Raw genomic sequence first — 22,921 nt, forward strand, 5'->3', positions numbered from 1 at the left:
CACTACACACCCCCAGTTTGCTCAGGTCTCCAGGAATTCCAGTTATCCTGAGGGTGAAGCGAGTGTGAACTTCCAGGAAGGCGCAGGCACAGAAGGCATGGGAATGGTGTGTGCAAACACTGCACTGATGGGCCTCGCAGAAATAACCACACTGTTATACCTTTTGCTTCCAATAATATAAATATATCTGTGTAATCTCATTAAACACTTCCCTGGATGTTTACAAATAAGTTCTTAGCGTGGTGAAAGCTGATCCCTTTTCCACCAAGGCTGTGAAACCTCCGCTGCTGGCAAATCAACAGGGCGATTTCCCGAGGTTCTGCCAGCAGCAGTGAGTTCAGGTTATTCCTCTTCACCTTTGGATTCCTTCAGCGTCTCTTGCCACCTCTTCCCCAACTGTTCTTTGCACCTCAGGAAGGCGTCTTGCAGGCGCCTCATGGAGTTGGCCAGGTCTGGGTTGGTGTGGATGGTGACGATGTTGTAGGTCATCCAGGCCGCGCGAACTGCAAACCCAACAGACAGGACATCACTGAGCCAGCAATTCTTGGTAGACGTCCCAAAATGCTTCATAATGGAAGCACAGTGATGTAAAGGGTGAAATAATTTCGCTAACACACGCTTCACCTAAAAATTACAACCAGACAGGCAATCAAATAGAAAGGTTCAACAGAGTGGTTTAAAAGATGAATATTGTAAGGAATCCTCTCTCCAGACCAGTTACAGCCAAGAGGATCCTGTTAGGTGAGGAAGACTAACATCAGGGAGACTGCAACAGAGAGAGAAAAGGTTTCAATAACAACTTCATTGTTCAAGTCTTGATCTTGAAGTAATGAGTAACTTGAACAGTGAAATTGATTTTGAAATAATGAGTATATCTGATAAAGGTGAGCAAATAGTTTTGGCACTTAAGCCATGCTCTTTCCCTTTTGTTTTACCAAGAAGTGACTGTGGTTTGCTCAGTGGCACTCGTGAATTGTGTACTTACAGAAAGTTCAACGAACAGTTCTTGTAAGTAGCACGCAGTTTCTGACAGAGTCGTGGCAGAGCATGGGGAGCAATGTGCAGTCCTCTCTGTTCCTACAGGACTAAGATTAAATTTGCAGAGGAGTCTTTATGGTAGCGGAGGAATTCAAACCTGAGAGGTGCAGTGTATCTATCCCACCGTTTTTCAGAATTAAGACTCATTTTATATACTAAAGTTTTAGTACTTGTACATTAGATACCTTAGTGGTATTTCTGGTTCTAACTAAGCACCCATCACCTATTGATTCTTAATTCTGGGCCACCTGAAACTTTTATTTACGTGCTTTTTCACAATTGAGAACATGAGGGCATTAGTTGATGGAGATTGTTTCCACTTGCATTTCTACCACAAGGAAGATTACAGAATAAATATAAATAATAAGCCTTCAGTGTCTTCACTCTAGTAGACAAATAAAGACCTGTACCTGTTATTTTTTCCATTTCCTCCAGAAGTTTTTCCAAGTCCCTGTTCCACTTCTCCATCTTCTTTATTGAGTTTTCACAGTTTTCTTCCTGAGGTTTTGATTCAGCCATCTAAAAGGAAACCAGGAATTTTGTGCTTTGTTTTACTCTCGAGTGAGTTTGTTTTTACAGCTGAGAGAAAGTAATCTTGCACTAAATAATAAAAAAACCCCGGCATATACATTTTGAATTTACATGTGAATTCAGCAAGAATCTGACCTTGAAGTTACCAGCCATCACCTGTGTGCTGCATATTATTTTCCATCCATTTTGAAATGAATTTAAGTAGAAAGAGTTATACTCCCATCTGCTGCTGTTTGTGCCAAATAAAGATTTTTGGTGTCAGTAATGACATGGACCACTGTGTCAAATTCTTCATTAGAAAGCTTCCTCTGTCACCCCGTTACAGTTGTCTTCAAGCTTCTCTCCCAGATACCCTCAACAGGGGCAATTCCTAATTTTCAGTGAGTTGTAAAATCCCCATTTATAACTAATATTTCACACATTCAGGCTCCAGCCAGGTAAGTAAATACACTTAAGTTCTGTCACCGTGTAAGTGCTTACGATTTCCTGACCTTTAAGTTGTAGGGAGTGGAATTTCAGGATTCGAAAACGCTCGGGGCAAAAACACAGACGCAGTTTTAGAGCCGACAACGCGACACAAAAGCATTGCCTTTAATTTTCTGGAAACCTCCGGCGGATGGGATGGAACTATGACGGAGGAGACGGAAAAGGTTCACTGCAGTTAACTATATATACATCACATAGCAGGTATAGCTTTTGTCAGAAACTCAGTGTGTGTGTGTTGGGGGGCTGTTTTCTGCTTTTTTTTTCTTTATTGCCACTAAACGTGGAAGGGACGCCAAGGATCTGTTTGGAGCGGCCCCACAGCGTTCCCAACCTCACAGGCGGCGGGGGGGGGGCCTCTCCACGCAACCACTTCCCACGGCGCAACTGCGAGCCGGCAAGCGAAGCCCTTGAGGCCAGAGACCTTACGAACCGCAGCTCCCCGGTTTTACCGAACACTTCGGCCGCGCTTTGACCCGCCCGGCGGGGCCGGGGCCGGGGTCGGGCCCGACCCCAGCGCGGTCACCGCCCGCCCCTCACGGGCCTGGGCGGGGCCGCGGCCGCTCCGCCTCGCTCGGGGCGGGCACGGGGCGGGCGGTGACGGGACACACCAACAACCCCCCCGTGTCCCGCGCTGCCGCCGCTCGCGCGCTTGGTTCTGTGTTTCACGGGCGCTGGGTGAGCACGGGGTGGGCGGCCTGCGGGGAGGAAGGGGAAGGGGAAGGGGAAGGGGAGGGCGGTGTGATGCTCCCCGGCTCCGTGCCCGGGCTGTGTCCCCTTCCCCCGGCATCGTGCCCGGGGCTGTGTGTCCTCCCTGGCACCGTGTCCGGGCTGTGCGTCCCCTCCCCAGCTCCGTGTCCCGGCTCGGTGCCCCGCCAGCCCCCCTTTGCGGTGCAGCCGGTTCTGAGGCGCGTCATGGCCCCTCAGCCTCCCCCCCGCCCCTTCCCTCATCGCCCCCAGCCCCGCGGCTCGGCCGGGCGGCGAAACTTGGCTGTGGTTCCCAGGGTTTTTTTTCCCCTGAAAGTAACCGAGAGGTTGCGTCTTGTCCTTTCCAAGTTTGCAAGCTTGTTCTCTTGCTTCTTTCCTCAGGGAGTCTTCACCTCCCCGCCCGCGCGAAGGAGAGAGGCTTCCGAGCGGGGGCTGTGGTGGCAGGACAGGGAGCAGCAGTTTTAGGGTCTGTTTAGATTAGATAATAATAAATACTTCACGGTGGGGGCGGTGAGGCGCTGGAACAGGTTGCCTCGAGGAGCTGCGAGCGCCCCGTTGGAAATGACATGACTTTCCTAATAAACCTTTTCTTGAATTTGTAGCTAATGGTAGCGGGTGGCTGGGTCTCTTTTCCGCAGGCTCCTGTTGGTGGGATCTTTAAAACAGCCGAAGCTTTTGAGTTTCTCCGGACTGGCTCTGATGAGCTTCAATAAAATAAAGCTTGAGGGAGTTGAGGGTTGGAATCTTAAATTTTTGGTCCATGTTCGAGTAACCAGAAGATGCAGAAAGGATTAACAAAGACATTTACAGCCCGCGAGTTGGAGACTTGTCTGGGGAAGAATGATAAGAGGACCAGTGAATGCAGACCAAATTAGCCAATAAAGGGTAGAATACTAATTAAACGAAGAGAGCTGTGTAACTTAGAAACAATAAACGTCAATTTCTTTGTTTGCTGAAGTGTATAAACATGTGAAAAGTCTTGAAAGGGACATACGTGGCTGGAATTATTCTATCCAGAATAAAGTAATGCCTGGCTCAGTAACACTTAAAAGGTAGTGTTGGAGGGTTTCATTTCTCCCCAAGGATTTTTGGTGACATTATGTCCCTGCCAGCGTGATGGAGAGAGACTTCAGGGCCTGCAGTGACGGGACAAGGAGAGACAGCTTTGCAGTAGAAGAGAGTTGGTTTCGACTGGATATAAGGAATAAATACTTTACAGTGAGGGTGGGGAGGCCCTGGCACAGGTTTCCCAGAGAAGCTGTGGCTGCCCCATCCCTGGAAGTGTCCCAGGCCAGGTAGGATGGGGCTTGGAGCAACCTGGGATAGTGTGGAAGGTGTCCCTGCCCACGGCAGGGGGGTTGGAGCTGGATGGTCTTTGAAGGCCCCCTCCCAAACTGTTCTACCATGCTGTTATCTTTACCTTTATTTAAAAAAAGTAAAGTATTGGAGAGGGTGTTTGCAGGACCAGGCAAAACCAAGTTAGGAGTTTTCTGGAGGATGAGCAACAAGACTCAAAGTTTGACAAGGGTTTGCTGATACTAGGAATTACCTTCCCAAATCACATCCCATTCCAGATAAGTATCCAAACCTTAAACGGTTTGGGCTGTCTCTTGTTCTCCTTTTTCATCCACCAAAGCAAACTCAGCCCTGTTTTTAAATTATTTGGTATATTAGTATTCTCATCACGCAGCAGACTTGTTCATCTCTTGCCATCACCACTCATTTCGCTGCCAGCTGAGTAGCTGGTTTGAAGGTGACAACCCACCTTCAAAATAGACAAAATGAAATATTTATGCCCCCAAGTTACACGAATGCTGTATAATTTATGAGCATTTTGTTGCTAAAGTTTTGCTGGCATTCAAAACCAGTTGAGTAAAATCCTTGTTATGTTGTCACAGTCTTTTATAGGTCATTAGAGGTCAGGTTTTGCCGGGAGGAGCTGTTGGGTTCTCACTCAAAAACGTGAACGGTGTGAAAATGTGGGTGGTGAAGAGCAGCAACTTAAAAGGAAAATTTATGTTTTTAACAAAAAGAAAGAAGTGCCAAACCCCTGAGTAGAGAGGAAGTGCTGGAAAAATACCAAGCCTTCACCTGTCTGGTGAAAATTGATGCATAATCGTTCAGTCATTTCAGTTTTATATGGAGAAGCTGGTATTTTTCTTTATTTCTTTTCATATAATTCCTACCCCCTCCTAGGCTTTGCTCCTTTGGAAATTTCAAATAAGAGCTGCAGGGACGAGGTGAAAATCACTACAATTGCCATTTTCAAGGAAAAAAAAAATCCTCTAAACATTAAATAGGCTAATTAATTTTTCTCAGTTAAGAAGATCTGCTGTCCTAAGAGGCAAAGCTCGTGAGGCAGAACAAAGACTTGGGATGATGATGATGGGAGGAGTGGGGTTTTTTTTAACTTTTAGATAATTTGTTCTGATTATTACCCCAGTCAGGGATTAATAAGTGGCTTGCAGAAACAGAAAACCATTGAGCCTTTCAACCTCTTGTGATGTCCCGCCCTTAAGGGCAAGGGAGCACCCAAGGTTTGTAAATGCCTGTGGTCAAAATGGAACGACAGAAAAGTCGGAGGGTCCACAAAACACTCACTGAATTTTATTAGTAAATTATACGCCTGGCTTGGAAATTGGTATGTGAGTCCCTGACATACGATGTAAGCACATGGCAGTGGGGTTTGGATAAAGGGGTAAGAGAAAAAGGAAGGGAGAAAGAAAGAGATTAATTAAAGAGGAAGAGAGAGAGGAGGAAAGAGAGAAAGAAAGAAAGAAAGAAAGAAGGAAAGAAAGAAGGAAAGAAAGAAAAGGAAAGAAAGAGAAGGAAAGAAAGAAAAGGAAAGAAAGAAAAGGAAAGAAAGAAAAGGAAAGAAAGAAAAGGAAAGAAAGAAAGAGAAAGCTCCTTATCTCCTGGAATTCTACCCCTCTGTGGGCTTAGGTTGACCAAAAGATCAGTCCCAGTCTATCAGCTTTAAGCCACTGTTTTAAGTCTTACATTAGAGTGTGAGAATAAGTCAGAGACTTCACAGTCTCTAAATTACTGAAAATAAAGTGAACACCACAGTGACATTTCACCCGAAGTTTGTTTTTTTTTTCTGGTCCAGCAGCAGTTACTTGGAGCATGCTTAGTTCTGGGAGCTGAATTGCAGCATTAGCACCTCTTTGCTAATTTTAATTAACTGTTCCTCACACAGGATAAACACTGAATAGTTTGTGGCTGAATTGCTGCTTGGCCTCAGAACCCCATCCGCGTGCGGTTTGGGTGGTTTCTAGGTGTGCTGTAGCTGTCTTGGAGATAAAGAGGATGGGTATTTAATAGAGCTGCCAGTCTACTGCCTTTCAGGGTATTTAATCCAAATTGTCTAAGGCCAAAGCAGAGAGAAGGACCCAGGCAGTTAAACAGGCAGTGTGTTCTTCGGGGATGCAATACAGGAAAAATTTGTTTTTCTTCACAGCACAATAAATGACTTCTGTCACTTAACTGCACAGGGGGAGAGGCTTGTGGATGAGTGAGGAAGATTATATAATTCTGAGGCCTGAACTCTGAACTGTATAATCTTAAACTCATTAAAATATCTTATCCAACCAGTCAGACTGGGAGCACAACAGAGATCGAGGGGGGGAATTATAAGCAGCAGCGATTGCTGCTTTGCATGTGCTTATCTGAATATTAACCCTTTGCCTTCCCATACTCTCTTCCACAGTGGGGAGGGGTAGAAGCTGAAAGAAGGGGGGACACTTTCATTTATTGTGCTTTTAAACAGGGATCTGGGTAAGTTTTTCCAGGTGCCCCTGGGGAAGATACCTGTGGAAGGTATTTCAGTAAAGAACTCATTTAAATGAGGAACTGTGCTTTTTAGCCACTCTTAAATGGAGAATAAGACAGATCCCCTGCTCCCTCATTGAGAGAACACTGCAGAGCGTCAATGAAAGTTGTGATCAGAAGGAGAGGAAGGCTGAAATCAGAGTCTGGGCCTACACTGTGCAGCTGTAGAGATGTCTTGAACTCAAGATTTTCAGTCTAGAAGGTGTCCCTCCTGGTTTCTCAGGGGTTGAAAGTCCACACCACAGGACAATTTCACTGACACTGTTTTGCCCACTTCTGTAGACAGATCAAGCAATGAAGAAACCAATCACTTCTGGCTTTCACCATTTTGCACACATGGGTAGTGAGTGCCAGCTGGAAGAATAATGCCGAGGGCATTGTGGCAGGAAAAGGTCACAGAGCACGTTCAGGGATATTGTCTGGTCTGGTCTGGTCTGGGAGCTCAGGATAGTGGGAGGAAAGGGCAGGGCAGAGCTGATGGCAGGGCTGGGAAATGCTGGCGGAATCCCTGGCCAGCCTGAGCGGGAGGGATACCAAGGGGCGAGGCAGAACGTGAGAAAAGCCAGCATTCCTGCTGTCTCTCGTAGTATGTTTTAATATTATTAACCTTTTATCTCTTTCTTCACTTGCAGATTGTGCCCCTGGCGCTTTTTCAGCTCGTGGAGCCTTAAGGGCTTTTTGTACAGATTTTCTGTTCCAAGACCCTCTTTTTTTTTTTCTAAATGTGATCCTGATTTCTGTTTATTACCTTAAATAATAATGTCATAAACCTCTCCCTCTTGACCTGTGTTTGTCTGCCTTTCCAGTTACGCTCCGAGCCGGTGCCTGAGGGCTCTGCCTGTCCCTGCAGCCGGAGCAGGAGCAGCCAGACCCGTTTGGCAAGTGTGACCCTGCCTGTCAGCTGTGCTTTGGACATCCCCGGGGAGACAGCTGAGAAGACCTTGGGAAGAAAAAAAACCTGAAGCTGGGCGGGTCCGGGGCAGAAAAATCAGTGAAGGAGGAACTTAGTCATAAGAATTACAACCACACCAAGGTAATCATCAGCTTCGTTAGGAGTGGCCTCAAACGAACTGGGAACCAGGAGCAGGAAAAGACGACTGCAGGGCAAGAGAAGTGGTGCAATCCAGGTGAGTGAGAGAAAACTGCTTCTGGAGGAGCAGTTAATGAATATTTATTTTTTTTTTTTGAAAAGGCTTTCAGTAGCGTGAATGTGACCTGAATTAGAATATAGCTGTGCCATGAAGTCTAGATGTCTGTGTATATATGCGTATACTCTCTATATTTGTGTATATCTGTATATATATGTGGTTACTCCTTGTGTTGAAGTTACTTATGAATTTCTCTGATCGTGATGGTATTGGGGTTTGAGGAAAAAAATAAGAGAGGTATGTCCCCTACAAGCAGGTGGATTTGAACAAAATAGCTTATAGGCACTTTTTGAACAGGAAGAAATTAACAAAGTAATTAAGTTTCGTATAAAATTAGTCTCAGTTCACTGAAACAGTGCTGGGTGATGCTATGCATGTGTGGATAAATATGTTCACTGTTTGGTTAATTAATACATGCCTAGGGCTGAATTCAGAACTAATTAGCATTTTACTTCCATCACTGTTGCTTGATTGCGAGGCAGTGAACTCTAATCCAAAGTGGGGCAGATATCTACACATTTTCATGTGTTTACCTGTTTGCACAAGCTACTGATTAGATTATAAACAAAATCCATGTTAAATCCACCCAGAAACATCCAAAACTTGGGAAACTGTAAAGCTGAAGCTGTGTACACAGCTTCAGGCGGCTGTGAATTTATGAAAGCAGATTAATCTTCCAATTTCTTAAGCCATTAAGCAGCAATGTGATGTTATGCAATATTTTTATCACACAGCAGGTTTTTTTTTTTACAACAAGAGCTACATGGTCCTTTGGAAAGAACTCCTTTATTATTATATTTTGTCACAGTTATTCAGAATATCAGTATTGGGTCTGTGTTAGGGTTTGGTACAGGCTTAGTATCAGCAGCTCCCAGCAAAATCAGGGTTCAGTCTGTAAGGAGACATTTTCAAAAGTGATGTATGATTTTGACTTCACAAAAGGAAGTGATGGGTAAAACTGTGCTTTTGGGAGTTTGGCCTCTAGACTTTTCCTATCCTAAACTCTAAGAGCTTCAGGTTAATGTATTCCTCACCTTTTTTTATTTCTTTTTCCCCCTTAATTTTATTATTATTTTATTTGGCAGATTACCTTTGAGCAATTGCTTTCTGTGGTCTTAATTCTGGGACAGTGTGATGAAGATGCATGTTAATTTTTCAGAAATCACAGCAGGCCATGTCTGCATTAGGAAAAACACATTTTTGTCCTAATCACCATTTAGGTTCTGTACCGTTCCTGTACTTAGAATTCCTTACGAGGTACAAATAAATTAAGTTTTGTGAGATGATCTGAGCTTTTGTGCTGTACTGAAAAGGAGCCAAGTTGGCCCTAAGTAATCCACCTGCTCCAGTGGCAGCATGGACCTTGTTATTTGCTGTTTTCTCCGTGGTCTAGCTCTTTAGAAGTGGTCAGCCTAATTTTCTTTCACTCCCTTGATAGGCTTCAGCAGCAGCTGGCCTGGGATTGATGTTGGAGTTCTGCTTCTAATTTTGGACCAAGAGAAAACCTTGTGTCACTGGAGGTGATTTTGGAAACACTTTGTTTTCTTACAGGGTGTTACAGCTCCCAGCTGTTTCAGAAGTGAGTTAGACAACTAAACCTTTAAAGCTGAGTGGTACAACCAGTACAGCAAGCCACATTTTTGTAATCCTTGGTCATAGGGACAGAGGTGACCCTGGTGTTTTATAATCTGGGTTGAGTGGTCAGAACTTGCCATTTTCCCCCCCCATTCCCATTTTTTTTCAAACACAGTTGAAGGTGCTGCTTGGTAACCCCCAGGTGCCTTGCAGTGAGAGATGAGATGGCTCCACTGGCCAGGAAAACCTTGCAAAGCTCTCATGATCTGCCAGGCTGTTGGAAACAGTCCCTCAGCTCTTGTGAAGGCAGAAGAGACCACAGAACATGTGCTCTAACAAATGCACAGCTTTTTGCATCGAGCAAAAACCCGTCAGACTTGTTTTTTATTTGTCTTGGATGCTGCTTTTAGTGAAAGGGGGAACATGGTGAGGGAAGAAAACCCCTGTTTCTCTCTGTTTGCTTTTCCATGGTGCTTTTCTTCTCCCTCTTCTCTCCCATTCAGTGCCCACACGTGCTGGTTCCTGGAATTCCCTTCCAGCCAGGAGGACACTGCAACTTGTGCAGAGCAGTTTGCCTGAGCCTTGACTGGGGCCCATGTTCAAAGGTCATGTGAAAGAGGAGGACAACAATAAAATGAGATAATAAATGGTGACTGGAAAAGCTGGGGAGTAAGGTTCTGCCACTGCAAGAAATTAAGTAGAAAGCATCGTGGTTAAAGGGTTTATTTTTGTCTTTTATCAGTCAGGCAATGTGCTGGAGTGAAGTGGGGAACTGCTCAGCTGTTCCTTAGTTATATTCCAGTCGGTCCTCACGATTAGTGCATGGAAAACAAGTGTGAGAACACTTTTATAATAGTGTGTTATGCAGTTCATGTAGGATAGGAAATCTGGAGAAATAACTGCATCACTTCCATCTCAGCTCACAGCACGTTTTAAACGAAGATCCAAGTGAGTATTGGCCTTTATTTTTGTCCCATTAAATTAACCAGCTGTTTCTCTGGACAGAGTAGCTGACCATTGCACTGGGATTTACACATTTGAACTGGTGGGGGGAACTGCTCTTAGTTCACAGGACAGGTATGTTCAGTGGCAAAACTGTCTTCTTTACTGTGATCATGCTCAGCTCATCTTCCTGAGCGTGGCAGGAGCCAGCAGGAGGCAGTTTCTGCATGTGCAGCATTCCAGCTCTCTTGTTCCCATATATTCCATGGACATGGAAGACGATATTTCTTTTTTCTTCTCAGCCTTCACCACGATGTTTGTGGCTCGGGCTTCTTAACTCTCAGCCCTGGCACTTTAAATAGCATAAATTGAGCCTGATGAGGATTTTAAGGCTGTAAAACATGAGAGAAAATAGATTATTTTAGGGCAGATCATCTTTCTGATCCAGTGAAGGCTTCTGCCAGTGCTAAGGAGATAGTTTACATGTGGGGATGAATGACAGGGGATTCCAAAAATCATAGTGAGGCTTGTGCTGGCACACAGTGCCTGTGGGTCTCTGTGGAAGTGGTTTCACAGTGCAGCTTTAGATGAATTAGCCATTCACCACCACTAAAAGGTCAGGAAACCACCATGGCAAAAGAAACAGGGAATTTTTCCTGCTGGGCTTGGTGGTTTGGATCAGTTTACCATGTTATCAGTTGCACAGCTGGGAGCAAAACGAGGAGTGAGAAGAAAGCAGAGGGAAGAGATAATCCCTTCTTTTGGCCTCGGTGAGCACTTAATTCAGCTCAGCAGCATTCACCTTCACTATTTGGGCTTCCTGAGCTGGTTTAAGCAGCCCCCATAACTGGAAATGTTAAAAACCACGGGTGGCTGTGGCACTTGAGGACATTGTGGTGGTGCTGGGTTGACTGTTGGACTTGCTGATCTGAAAGGTCTTTTCCAGCCTTAATGATTCTGTGATTCTGTGAACTCCAGTGAGTGGAATTCAGTGTGTGTAAAAGAATATTAAAAAACCCCAGTGGAACCAGCTGGTATTTACTTGCAATTGCACCAGTTCTCTAATGCAGAGTCCGAATTTGAACCTTTTTGAGGTGTTTTTGTCCCCTTTATGCTGATTTGGTACTGGCAAACTGTCTTCATATAATAAAATAATTAACTGAGCACTGTCAATGTGTTTCCTGCTATGTATTAGTTCCACATAACTTTCATGTGTCCCCTACTGCAAAAAGTATTAAATGTATAAAGACAGTTTTGTGGATTTTCTGAGCTACAGTGGATTTCTGAGTTAATAATTTTGTTGTGAGGATAGGGATGTAAGAACTGCAGTAATCTTACTGTTAGACAAGTAAGCTGCAGAAAAAAAAACCCGGGTGTGAGAATTCATTTACTCTCAGCCTGAAAAGCAGCGCTGAAAGGCACCTCAGAATTATCTTGTTGAGTACAAATTCTATTCCTGCTTCCTGAGCTCTGCAAGAGGATGGGACACATGGAGCTGTGGAAATGGGCTTCTCTAATCAAACTTGGAGCTTGGACTGTTTATGACTCAGATTATACAATGTGATTGCTGGCTAATGGTCCTAAAGTCTGTTTCTCTGTGCCTGTTCAGATGGGTCTTTCTTATCTCTGTGCATGTGAAAGAATTTTTGTGTAAGTTTGTGTATGTTATAGGTTGAGACCAGGTGAATGTGCTGGCACATCAACCCAATCCAATTAAATAAAAAAAAAAAAAGGAAACAGACTTTTTGTGCTACCTGAAAGCACAGATATATTCCATTTTCCTCTATCCAGTGCCTCTGTTGTGCAACTGATACAGCATAATTTCACTGGTTAATTGTAAGCATGAGAACAAGCTCTGTCTAATGTTCCATCACCGAATTCCATCAAACCAATGCCACACATTATTATTAACATTTGCCGTTGAGGTTAATTGCCTCAGACTCATAGCCCAAAATAATTACTTGCAGGATAAGTCACAATGCCTGTGGAATGTTCTAGAGGATACTGTGTGTGAAGCTGGTGTAAGTCTTAAACTTTTGGCGGTGTTTATAAGAAGCAGTGACTACATGTGCATGCCTTGCCTTTCTGTCAGTCATCAAACTACTCACTGCACTGATTTTTGCAATTTAGAAATAGTAGTCCAGGTCCTCTGATGGTCAGTGCAGCACCACAGAGACTGTTCCTGTCACCGCTTCAGTGCTCAGTAAAGATTATTATAATGAGTGTAGGGGTAGAAAGCTGCATATCCAGTTCCCGTTTTGATTGATAATCATCCTTTCTCCTAATAAATGCTGTTATTTTTCCTTGTCTCTGTGCAGGGGGCAGAGGTTGGAGGCCTATTTGCTTGTAGCTGAACATGGCAGGAAATGTGAAGGGGTTCACACGAGTGCTCCTGGAATGCAGCAGCAATGACAAGCTGTGTGGTAAGATTCCCACGTTCCTTCAAAATAATAAAGCTTATTAATAGTTTGATAAATAAAGCTTATTAAGCTTTGTAATAGTAAAGCTTTCACGTGCTGAGCGGGAAGTCCAGCTTCGCTAAAAAGTGGACCAAGCCCTTTCCCCCTCCTCCACCTGCATCCCAGCCCAGGCAGAAAGTTGGGATTGAGCTGTCACTGTGTCTCAGGGGAGAAGCTTTTAGGGGGATGCAGCCTTTGTGGCAGGATTCAGCTCACATAATTTTAGCCACTTTAGAGAATTCCTACTTTGAGTGAGACATGCCATAGTCATTAAAGGTTCCCTGTAGCTTCCCAAAGGGCCAGTTTGGGGAGATTCTGATTTCATGACTTTCTGGCATCTTTGGGAAGTGAAATATGATCTTGGCCTGTGCAAAAATAGCATCACCTCAAAATCTGGGGACATAAGAAAGATAGTTCCCTTCATGAGCCTTGTTAACTGCAATGTCTTCCAGTCAGACCCCAAAGCAGGTGCCCACACCCTGTTTTCTTTAAAGTGCTCTGTATAATTTTAATGGAAGGAGCTGGAGCTGTAGTTGCACGTGTATTTGTGATGGCACAGCAATGTCCAGCCCTTCCCACTCCCTCTGCCAGTGCTGGTTCTGTTTCAAGTGCTGGATGGTGCTTACAGATGGCTGCAAGTCCATTAAGGCACCTAAATAAGGGATTCTGTGCAGTTTTAAACAAATAGGGTGGCAGCACTAACAGTGTCCAGCTGCTATCCCAAGGAGCAGAGGATGGAAGGAGCAGCTCCTGGGGTTGAAAGTTACTGAGATGGATTGTTACCACTTACTCCTTGGCCTTCCATTCCCTTTCCCTGCTGGCAGTGGTGCGTGAATACCAACCTGAAGTGATCGTCGTCCCCGCTCTCCTCGTGGGGCTTTTTGTCATCGTGCTCACCGTGATCCTTTGGCTCCACTGTCGAGGCTTGAGAGCAAAGCAGGAGCAGCCCCCACCACCACCTGGAACCCAAGGTAAAAAACAGGGGTTTCAACCAGAGGTTGGCTGAACCAGAGTGTAGATAGTAGGAGTATAGATGGATCTATAGAAAATTTAAAGCAACATGTCATACAGGCTGTTGGACATACCCGTGAGAGCTACGAGGGGCATTTATGCCACAAGCCTTCTAGAGGCTACTGCAAGGAGGGTTCTACATAATTAACTTGCATTCATTACGAATGGCAGTAATTCTGATGTAGATCACACCCAGTTAGTCCGTTTTCCGTGGATGTCATTTAAGAAATGCGATTTCAAGCTGCTTTCTCCCGCTTCCTGTGGAGGCAACATGAACCAGTGAGGGGGTGAGGAAAGCTTTGTTGGTGCAAAGTGCTGCTGTGTGGAAATGAAAATACAGTTCTGAGCTGATTTTGGGTATGTAGAAGCCTCTTAAGCCCATATTAAGAGAAATAATTGAGAATAAAGATAAGAGCTTTGTGGGAACACCCCGTGTGTGTCCCTTTCAGAGCAGCCAAGAGCTGGTAATAAAAGAAAATGGTCATTGCTTGAGCACAGAGGAATGAAGTACAAATGTGCCTAGAAATGTGATCCAGAAAGTCTATGTAGTTAAATATAGAAGAAATTTCCAGACCAATTCTGCCTTTTCATCAAATAGAGTGGGAGATAAATTCTTCCTCCTTTTCAGGGGCCAGGATATGTAAGGTACAATAACAGCTCCTTACTTTGTCCCGATTTCCAAAACACTGGGGAGCAAAAATTAAAGAGGATAGAAGGGTGAGCATTGCCACCCTTTGCAAGAGCTCATCTGCCTGTCTTTGTGCATCATCTGTGTTTGCTTTTGGCAGTGAAGAGAAAGAATCAGCAGGAATCCTGCTCGACAGAGAACGGCTACATCCAGCTGAGTGAGACATCCGTGGAGGGCCTGCTCAAATCTGCATCCCTGGCTCTGAAAGAACTGCAGATACCACGAGAGAAGCTCCTGCCGGGCACCTTCCAGCTGATAAAGCATGGTGGCTATGGGAGCATCTACAGGGCACAGCTGGAAACTGGGAGCTCTGGGAGGACTAGGACTGTGGTGCTGAAAGCCTCACAAGGTGAGGCACGTGGGCAGGATCCACCACGGGACAGACCTTGGATGCTGGGGTAGAACTTTGCCATCACTGCTGGGCAAGAACAAGCTGTGTTCAGTGTCGTGTCAGCTAGTCAGAATGATGTTTTTGTGGGAATGTCCTGGAAGGATTAAAGATTCCTGACCATCTTGATTTTAAGCTGCTCACCCTGTTCTTTGCTGCTGCTGTTTGTTTTTGTTGTTGTTGTTTGTTTGTTTTTTGTGTGTGTGAGTTTAGCTTTTCGTTGTGTTTCTCATTTGTTCTGTTTGTTTGTTTGTTTTTGTTCTTTCAGGCCTGTCCAGTCCTCAGGAAGTAAAGGATTTCCTGGGAAGGATTAAATTCCACCAAAATCTTGGCCGTCACCAGAACCTGGTTGAACTGGTTGGATGCTGTGTGGACAAACTCCCCCTTTACATGATCATGGAAGATGTGTCTCTTGGTGACCTGCTGACGTTTCTGTGGACGTGTCGGAAGGTGAGTCAAAAGAAGTGGTGACAGAACAGCTGCCTAAATTCCTTAGGTGCATATTTATCCATAAGTCACAACCCATCAGTCAGAGATGATTCTTTCAATCTCTGTCACTCTAAACTATTTCCATCCCCCAGAGGAGTTCCACGCAGGTCTAAACCAGGATAGAATTAGTGAGTTCCTCCATGGATGTTCTATAGTTTGGAGAAGCTGGCACAGTTCTGCAAAGCCAAGCCCAGCTTTGCAGAGCATTGGAGCTCCTTGAAGGGTAGAGCAGGCACTGGAATTAGAGTGAGAATGGACACAGGTGCCTGAGTCTGGAAAGTTTGAAATAATGTCCCACTCCAAATGCTTTTAAGGAAACAGAGCAGTTACAACAGCAGGGAGAAGGTAATTAACTAATAACTAACTGGTTAAAAGACAAGAAATAGAATATAAGAATGAAAGGTTGGTACTTTCACTGGAGGCAGGTCAACTGTCTAGGACCTGGTGCTGATTGTTGCATGTATTAATAACATAGAAAATGGGGTGACAGTGAGGTGATGGTGGTTGCTGAATGACTCCTGCCAGTAAAGGCGAGGGCTGACCCAGAGGAATTGCAGAAGGATTTTCCAAGACTGGCCAATAAAAAGAAATGATGCACAGGTGGAAAAGCAGCGATGGCTCCACATCTGCTCATTGCTGATGAGGAATAAAAATCTGAAAGCATGAGGTCTGATAGTATGAAAATATGCAATCCATTGGAAACGTTAACTCAAGCTGAGAAAACCAACCCAGATATCAGGGGAGGTTTAGGCTGGATCTCAGGAAAAGTTTTTTCACACAGAACACTGTGTGGGCACTGAACAGGCTCCCCAGGGCAGTGGGCACAGCACCAGAGCTGTCTAAGGTCAGGAGATGTTTGGACAGTGCTCTCAGGCATTGTGGGGTGTCCTGTGCAGGGCCAGGATTGGACTTGGTGATCCTGAGGGCTCTCTTCCAACTCAGCACATTCTGGGGTTCTGCATTTCAGTCAGTTTATGACCAACTGTGAAATGACACGGGGGAGCATGAGATGGGATAGTGCTCATTTTATGGGATTAGAAGGAAACATTCCCCGCTATCCTACTGCTATGGCATTTGCTGGAACCAAACCAATTTGTCTCCAGGATGTAATGGCAATGGATGGGATCCCCTATGACCTCACCGAGAGGCAAGTTTATGAAGTTGGACAGCAGGTTGCAGCAGCCCTGGTAAGTCTGCTCACATTTACTTCATTTTTTTTTTTTCCTTCTGGCTTGATTGCAACACAGATCTTCCTGGTGGCCTGAGTCTCCTTGGCCTAAGCACTGGGAATGTGTGCTTGCAATGATGTTGGTGAGCGTGTCCCTCTATTCCTCGGCGTGGAAGACGAGCTCGAACTGAGTGAAAATTTATATCCACTGAATGTCCTCTTAAAATGATCGCGGCCTTCTTTCTTTTCCAACTTCCCAGGCTTACCTTGAAGAGAAGAAGCTGTTCCACGGTGATGTTGCTGCCAGGAACGTCCTCCTGCACCCCAACCTCACTGCCAAGCTCTGTGGTTTGGGCCTGGCCTACGAAACCCACGCCTGCGGTGCCACCTCGGTCACACGGGGGGTGCCAGTCAAGTGGCAGGCCCCGGAGAGGCTCCTGAGGAAACCCCCCAGCATCCAGGCAGACGTGTAGGGTTTAATTTTTTGGACTGGGGGGTCTGTCAGACCCATCCCTTTTGCTCCTTTATGTGTCCCTTTCGTGTCCCCAAAGGCACGTCCAGAAGCAGCGTAATGCTCCACGTTGCTTTGTTTTCTTCCCTTGCAGGTGGTCTTTTGGAATTCTACTGTATGAGATGATTACATTAGGTAAGGAGCTTTTGTGATAATAATAATAATAATAAAAAAAGTATGTCAGGAAGCAGCAAATTAACAAGACCCAAAATCTCAAATTTCAGCATATAAAGTTGGGCCACTTCAATAAGCACCCTGTTTTTTTTTTTTTTCCAACCTGCAAAGTCTTGACAGTTCCTTTCAGGTTTTCTGTCAGTGTGAATTGTGGCGGGGAAAAAAACACAGTGGATCTTGGTAGAGAAGGGATTTTCATTTTCTGGATTTTCATTTTCCATATCGAAGTTGCTGTTTCAGAATAACAACTGAAAAAGTTCAAAATCATGTGAGTCAAAATCCCCACAGACCCCCACCCGAGGTAGCACATTCCTCCAAACCACTTCACTTTCAATAAAGGCAGTTTCTCTAAATGTTATTTAAATATCTCAGTCTCTCGTCTTAGCTTGTTAAGCTTAAATAGCTGCAGTTTCTCGCAGCCTTTCTTCTGAGGTCACATTATATCTGGATGACACAATGCTCCTCTTGCACAGGAGCTGTTGTCTGCAACCATCGCCACAGAGTTGTTCTTCTGTTGCTCCTTTTGTCCTTCCAGGTGCTCCCCCATACCCTGAGGTGCCACCTTCTGACATCCTGGCACACCTGCAGAGGCAGAACATCATGAAGCAGCCCTCAAGCTGCCAGCAAGCCATGTAAGCCACGGGCTTTGTGGGCAACTGAGCAGGAGAAATGGGAGGGAGACACAGAAAACCAGATCTTACCCAAAATCTCTAAGTCTGGACTAAGCTGAGGAGATTTGTTCTCACGTCTGCTACGTCTCCTCACTGGGTTCTGCTGCATGAAACCCTTGATGGCCAACACCTTTCTTTCCTCCTTTTGAAAATTACACTTGTTTTTGTTTCCTTCTTTTGAAAATTACACTTGTTTTTGTTTCCTTCTTGTGAAAATTATACTTGTCCTTTGCCTTTGTTGCTCCACCACTTCCTTGCAAGGTGCAGGACTACTCTGGAGGGACCTTTCTCCTCTAAGCTGTGGGATATTCCCTGAAACAAGCCCAGCCAGCATCCACAGGGAAGATCTAAGGCACATTTCCTTGGGTGAAGACATAATTTCTTTTATTATATATGGATATTTAGTGGCTCTGTGGCTCTGTTCAGGTGTGAGAAGCTGAATTTGGTGTATCACTGATACTGATGAATAAAGAACCCATTCAAACTGAGCATTTGGCAGGAGGAGAAGGGTCACTGAAAGAACTCCATGTGAAGGAGGAAAAGGGGGAGTTTTAAACATGAAATGACCCGACTGGAGTAAAATTTGGTGTTGGTTGCTTCTCATTCCCGGCGTTCTCCCTGCTTCTCCCTCTTACAGGTACAGCATCATGAAGTCCTGCTGGCAGTGGAATGCAGCTCACAGGCCTTCCCCAGCACAGCTCATCTGCTCCCTGAAAGCAGCCATGAAGAGCAGCAATGGCCACACAGTCCTGCAGGTCCCTGAGCCGGTGGTGCCTGAAGTCTATGCTGATGTTGCTGGTGTTGAGGTGCACAGTGTAGTGAGGGAATACACCATCCTCTGAAGGGCCCTTCCACGTGCTGGTGAAGGAGAAGTCACTCGAGTTTTCCCTTCCTAAATATTTTGCAAGATCAGAATGAGGGGGGAGTTTGTGTGTTGGAAGGATCCCTTTGTTTTTCAGACGTGTTTATGTATCTCAGATCTCTCCTCCAGGCCAGACACCACAAGCTGTTATCGTTGCTATTAAATCGGCGTGTGGATACCACTCTGCCAGTGGTCATTTGGGAGATAACTGTGTTTAGGGAGCTGTAGAGAATGTAATGAGAAACTGGATTTAAAGGAGTGTATCAGGTTTGCGTGGCAAGGTTTTGGTTGTGGGGTGGACTGCAGGGGTGACTTCTGTGAGAAGAGATCCACCTGCAGCCCCTGGAGGAACCCACCCTGGAGAAGGACTGCACCCTGTGGAACGGGACTCTTGCTGGAGCAGTTTCCTGCCTGAGGGAAGGAATCAGGCTGGAGAAGTTCCTGGAGGACTCCACACTGGAGCAGGGAAAGAGCGTGAGGAGTCCTCCCCCTGAGGAGGAAGGAGCAGCAGAGACACCGTGTGATGGACTGACCACAACCCCCCTTCCCGGTCCCCCTGCCGGGCAGGAGGAGGCAGAGAAACCGGGAGTGAAGCTGAGCCTGGGAAGGGGAGAGAGGTGAGGGAAGGTGTCTTAAGATTTGGGTTTATTTCTCATTATCCTACCCGAATTTGATTAGGAATGGATTAATTTTCCTGTCGAGTCGAGTCTACTTTGCCCACGATGGTAAGTGGGGAATGATCTCTCCCTTAGCTTGACCTGTGAGCCTTTTCTTGTTGTATTTTCCCTCCCCTGTGCAGTTGAGAAGAGGGAGTCAGGGAGTGGCTGGAGGGGCACCTGGAATCCAGCCCATCATGAGGTTTCTGGAAGTCTTTCCCCTTCCTTTCTGTCGCAGGAAACGTGTCAATTGGGTATTCAAAGTAGTAGATGTGCTGGGGAAGTGTTCAGTAAATGTTTGATATTTCTCCAGTGCTTTATACTCCCATGGGAGAGTGGGTACTGTGTGAAAACAAACAAACAAAACCCCAAACAAAACCAACAGCGACAACAAAACCCAGCAAAACCCTTCTGAAAATATTTGATCATTGATTTTAATGGTAAAAAATTGGAGGCACTTGAAGCTGTGAACATTTTGCCTTCATTCCAAAAGAAGCAGAATCAGTCTGTGGAACAAATTTCCCCTTCTCCCCTCTGCTGTTTGTGGTTTCTAAGTTGACAGTACCTTAAGGTTTTCTTCTCTCGTTATTTTGGTGCCTTGAGCGTCACAGGTTCTTGTGAGAAAAGACTAAATGCACATTAAAGGAATCATTTTACCATTCTGTGTGGAGTGGATTCAGTGTTCACTCAGTATCCCTCTTGTTTAAGTTGAAGGGCACAGAGGCCCACCAAAGGCTGCTTGCAGTTGGTTAATATTTATTAGTTTTCAATATTTCATGTAGATGAATCCCTGATCATTCCAGAATCAGCTGCAGGCCTGCAGCATCCCATGAGACCAAAATTTGCTGTGTGAGCAATGTAGGATTTAAGGCGTGAAAAAGCTGAAGGGTTGCTCTTCAAATTGGGAATGTTTAACCTGAATCTTCAACCACCACTTTAAATATTAAACCTATATAGCTGTACAAAGGAACAGATCCCGCTTTCCACCAAAATTCATTGGTCTCCTTCCAAAAACGACGTTCACAAGTTTTCTATTTTGGATGCAAAGTAACATGAGTGACATGGTTGTTTTTTCCATATCACTTAGGCTTTGTAAGAAACTGGGTTTCCATCCAGAAATAAATGCCATGTGAGTTCATGCAGCACCTGTATGGCCACTAAACGCTGGGACATTGCAAAGTCCACATCTATCACCACTATACATTGCACAGCCCACTAAAGAGGGCTCAGTTACCTTTCTGACCTCTCTGATGGTGCTGGCTAATTGCCACCTTGGTGTCCATTAACCACTGGTGGTGTAAATCAGGTATGAAGAGTGGAAACGTCTCTTCTTTTCCAAATGCTAAAATTAAAAACATCCTCTTCTCTCCCCCTCCCTTGGAAACAGGTTCAAAGCTGCCTGGTAAATTTAGGTCAAATTCCCAGTCATTTAGGTGAATAAACTATTCATTAAAAAAAAAAAAAAAAAGGCATTTAATTGGTTCAAACCCCAAGAATGGGATATTCTCGAAGGTCTCTGCTGTGAAAGGTGTTTCAGACAGGTAACACAATCCCAGAACTGCAGGTGAATAAACCCTGTCAAACAGAGAGCTAAAGGTAACAAACACAGCCCTGTTCTCAGGGCGCAGAAAGCAAAGCCCTGCTTCACACAGCTGCTCGTACTTTGTTTCTCTTGTCAGAGCTCTGATCAAGGGAATCCATGGGAATTCAGGATGCTGAGCATCTCACAGACCCGAACTAAAGATCTGCTTTGGGTTCCCCCGAGAGCAAATCTGTGCCAAGAGCCTGCTTGTGAATTCGTGCACAGAAAGACATTTTGCTGCTCTGTGAAAAGGTCTAATTTAATTTCCCTTCCATAAAGTGGCCTCATTCTCAATATCATTCTTATTCTTATTCTGAGTTGACTGCCTTTTCCCAAGGTTGGTTTGGAAGTGACTGAATCTAAACCAGATTAAGTTTTACGGTGGCATGAAAGGAATTGTACATGTGGAGTTAGCCTAGTTTAACCACACTTCATGCTAATTAAAGCAGTCTATATAGAAGTGTTTTTTTCCACAGAGCAGTCTCCATTCATGCATCTACATTTTTAGCATCAGTGTCGACTCGTGAATTCCTCCTCAGTGAATCCACGGAGGGCCTGGTGACAATTTTTTTTTTTTTCCCCCAGTAGTTTTGTGGAGAATCCTGATTTTTTGATGGCTTTTCAACTTTGTTTCGTTTGCTTAATTGGAATATTTTGTTCCCATGAAAAATGTAACCTTAGAATTATTAGATTGAAATTATATATATATATATGATATCTGATCATCTTGTCAGTGAGAGGCTGAATGAGCACCGATAGATCTCCTGAGGGTGAGGAAAGTCCTGTCCAGAACAGGCAGAGAGTGATAAAAAGGTTATAGTCCAAAAAATGACAACAGACAGGACGCAAAGATACTGAATATTCATGGTGGGATTCGGCTGCACCACGTTGGAATTCCCTGAAACTACAAATGAGCTTTTCAAGAGTCCTTTTGAACTCTGCAGTGCTCTCTCTTCTGCACTCACAGAATGGCTTTTTGGTGACGGCTGTGCTTTAGTCACGAGGATGTGAGTGTGTATTTGTTTATGCTACCCCCTCCAGCTTGTGGTTTTATTTATAGCAGGTGCTGCACCACCGAGGAGCAGCAATAATTCACAAACATCCCCCCCGCCCTCCACACAACTCTCCAAGACAAAAAATGCTGGTTTTTTTCACATTAATTAGTTACATTTCAGGTGACAGTAGCAGCTTCCCTGTCCTCTAATGTGCTTTGAGTTTTCAGGTGGAATTTGCCATATTTGAACTGCTGTAAGAACTGAGATATTTCTGAGATATTTCTCTTTCTGGGTTATCCCACATGTGTCCTGATTTGTTGAAACCCAATCCTTTGGGCCACTGGTGGGTTTCTACTGGTGTAAAAAGATCAGTGTAAAACTGATATTTAAGGCATAAATCACATCAAAAGTCTCTGTGTCCTACCTTTAAATAAGGAGACGTACAGAAGTGGCCAAAGGTTGTGGAAAATCCTTAATTTGCTCAGATATTTTACATGATCAGTAGAGGAAAAAATTTAGATATCAGTAAAAAAAAAACAAACAACAAAACAAAAACACCACCAAATAAAACTTTGGAGGGATTTGTTTCAGCAACAGGAATTTTGCTGTCCCAGAGTGGGAATCTTTGCTCATGAAGGGAGTTGGGTGCTGTCACATCCCTTTCTCCCATCATAAGGCAAAACTGACTCTGAAAAACACACTGAGATCCACAAAAATGATGTAAATGAAAAATTTATACTCAAAATCTCCCCCCTCCAGTGGAACAAAAGCTGGAGGATTTACCCAGGAGGCTCATTTAAAACAGAGGGTGTGAGGCTGAAGATGTGGCAGCCCCAGGATTCCCACACTTTTGGCTTAGTTTGGGGATTTTTACAGCTGTTCATGGGACATTTTTCCATTGGCTGTGAGGGAAAACACCCAAAAAATACAAAAAAACCCCAAGGATGACCTGTGCAATTCCAACCCCAATACTCAGCTAAGGCAATGAATTCTCTGCATTTGTGTTTCAAA

General features: G+C 44.7%; 2 protein-coding genes across 4 annotated transcripts; one reads left to right on the plus strand and one right to left on the minus strand.

Annotated features, from left to right (window-relative positions):
- Positions 1-197: 197 nt before the first annotated feature.
- On the minus strand, positions 198-1,557 carry SYCE3 (synaptonemal complex central element protein 3). Its single transcript, XM_027904846.1, has 2 exons — positions 1,449-1,557; positions 198-503 (listed from the first exon to the last, which is right to left on the minus strand). The coding sequence occupies exons 1-2, from the start codon at positions 1,555-1,557 to the stop codon at positions 343-345; spliced, it is 270 nt and encodes an 89-aa protein (XP_027760647.1). The 3' UTR covers positions 198-342.
- Positions 1,558-2,704: 1,147 nt separating this feature from the next.
- Positions 2,705-18,855, plus strand: STYK1 (serine/threonine/tyrosine kinase 1). 3 transcript variants are annotated; one of them, XM_027904880.1, is made up of 11 exons: positions 2,705-2,730; positions 7,451-7,718; positions 12,575-12,679; positions 13,540-13,686; positions 14,515-14,763; positions 15,071-15,252; positions 16,395-16,478; positions 16,720-16,928; positions 17,065-17,105; positions 17,680-17,776; positions 18,453-18,855. In XM_027904880.1, the coding sequence occupies exons 3-11, from the start codon at positions 12,613-12,615 to the stop codon at positions 18,655-18,657; spliced, it is 1,281 nt and encodes a 426-aa protein (XP_027760681.1). In that variant the 5' UTR covers positions 2,705-2,730; positions 7,451-7,718; positions 12,575-12,612; the 3' UTR covers positions 18,658-18,855. The 3 variants fall into 3 exon arrangements, with proteins under 3 accessions (XP_027760681.1, XP_027760680.1, XP_027760682.1); XM_027904879.1 differs by having other exon boundaries at positions 2,712-2,730; positions 7,398-7,718; XM_027904881.1 differs by lacking the exons at positions 2,705-2,730; positions 7,451-7,718 and adding an exon at positions 9,828-9,919.
- Positions 18,856-22,921: the final 4,066 nt, after the last annotated feature.

The sequence above is a fragment of the Empidonax traillii genome, unplaced genomic scaffold (genome assembly GCF_003031625.1).
Source record: "Empidonax traillii isolate 1590-97213 ecotype Southwest subspecies unplaced genomic scaffold, ASM303162v1 scaffold1099:size633499, whole genome shotgun sequence".
In the NCBI taxonomy this organism is placed as follows: domain Eukaryota; kingdom Metazoa; phylum Chordata; class Aves; order Passeriformes; family Tyrannidae; genus Empidonax; species Empidonax traillii.

What these genes read in the sequence shown, in the direction of transcription:
- SYCE3 (XM_027904846.1), bottom strand. Translation starts at nt 1,557, where the DNA reads ATGGCTGAATCAAAACCTCAGGAAGAAAACTGTGAAAACTCAATAAAG. An exon ending in GGAAATGGAAAAAATAACAG is followed by an intron (nt 504 to 1,448) that starts GTACAGGTCTTT and finishes TTGGGTTTGCAG; the next exon opens with TTCGCGCGGCCTGGATGACC.
- STYK1 (XM_027904880.1), top strand. Translation starts at nt 12,613, where the DNA reads ATGGCAGGAAATGTGAAGGGGTTCACACGAGTGCTCCTGGAATGCAGC. An exon ending in TTCTGTGGACGTGTCGGAAG is followed by an intron (nt 15,253 to 16,394) that starts GTGAGTCAAAAG and finishes ATTTGTCTCCAG; the next exon opens with GATGTAATGGCAATGGATGG. An exon ending in AGCAGGTTGCAGCAGCCCTG is followed by an intron (nt 16,479 to 16,719) that starts GTAAGTCTGCTC and finishes CCAACTTCCCAG; the next exon opens with GCTTACCTTGAAGAGAAGAA.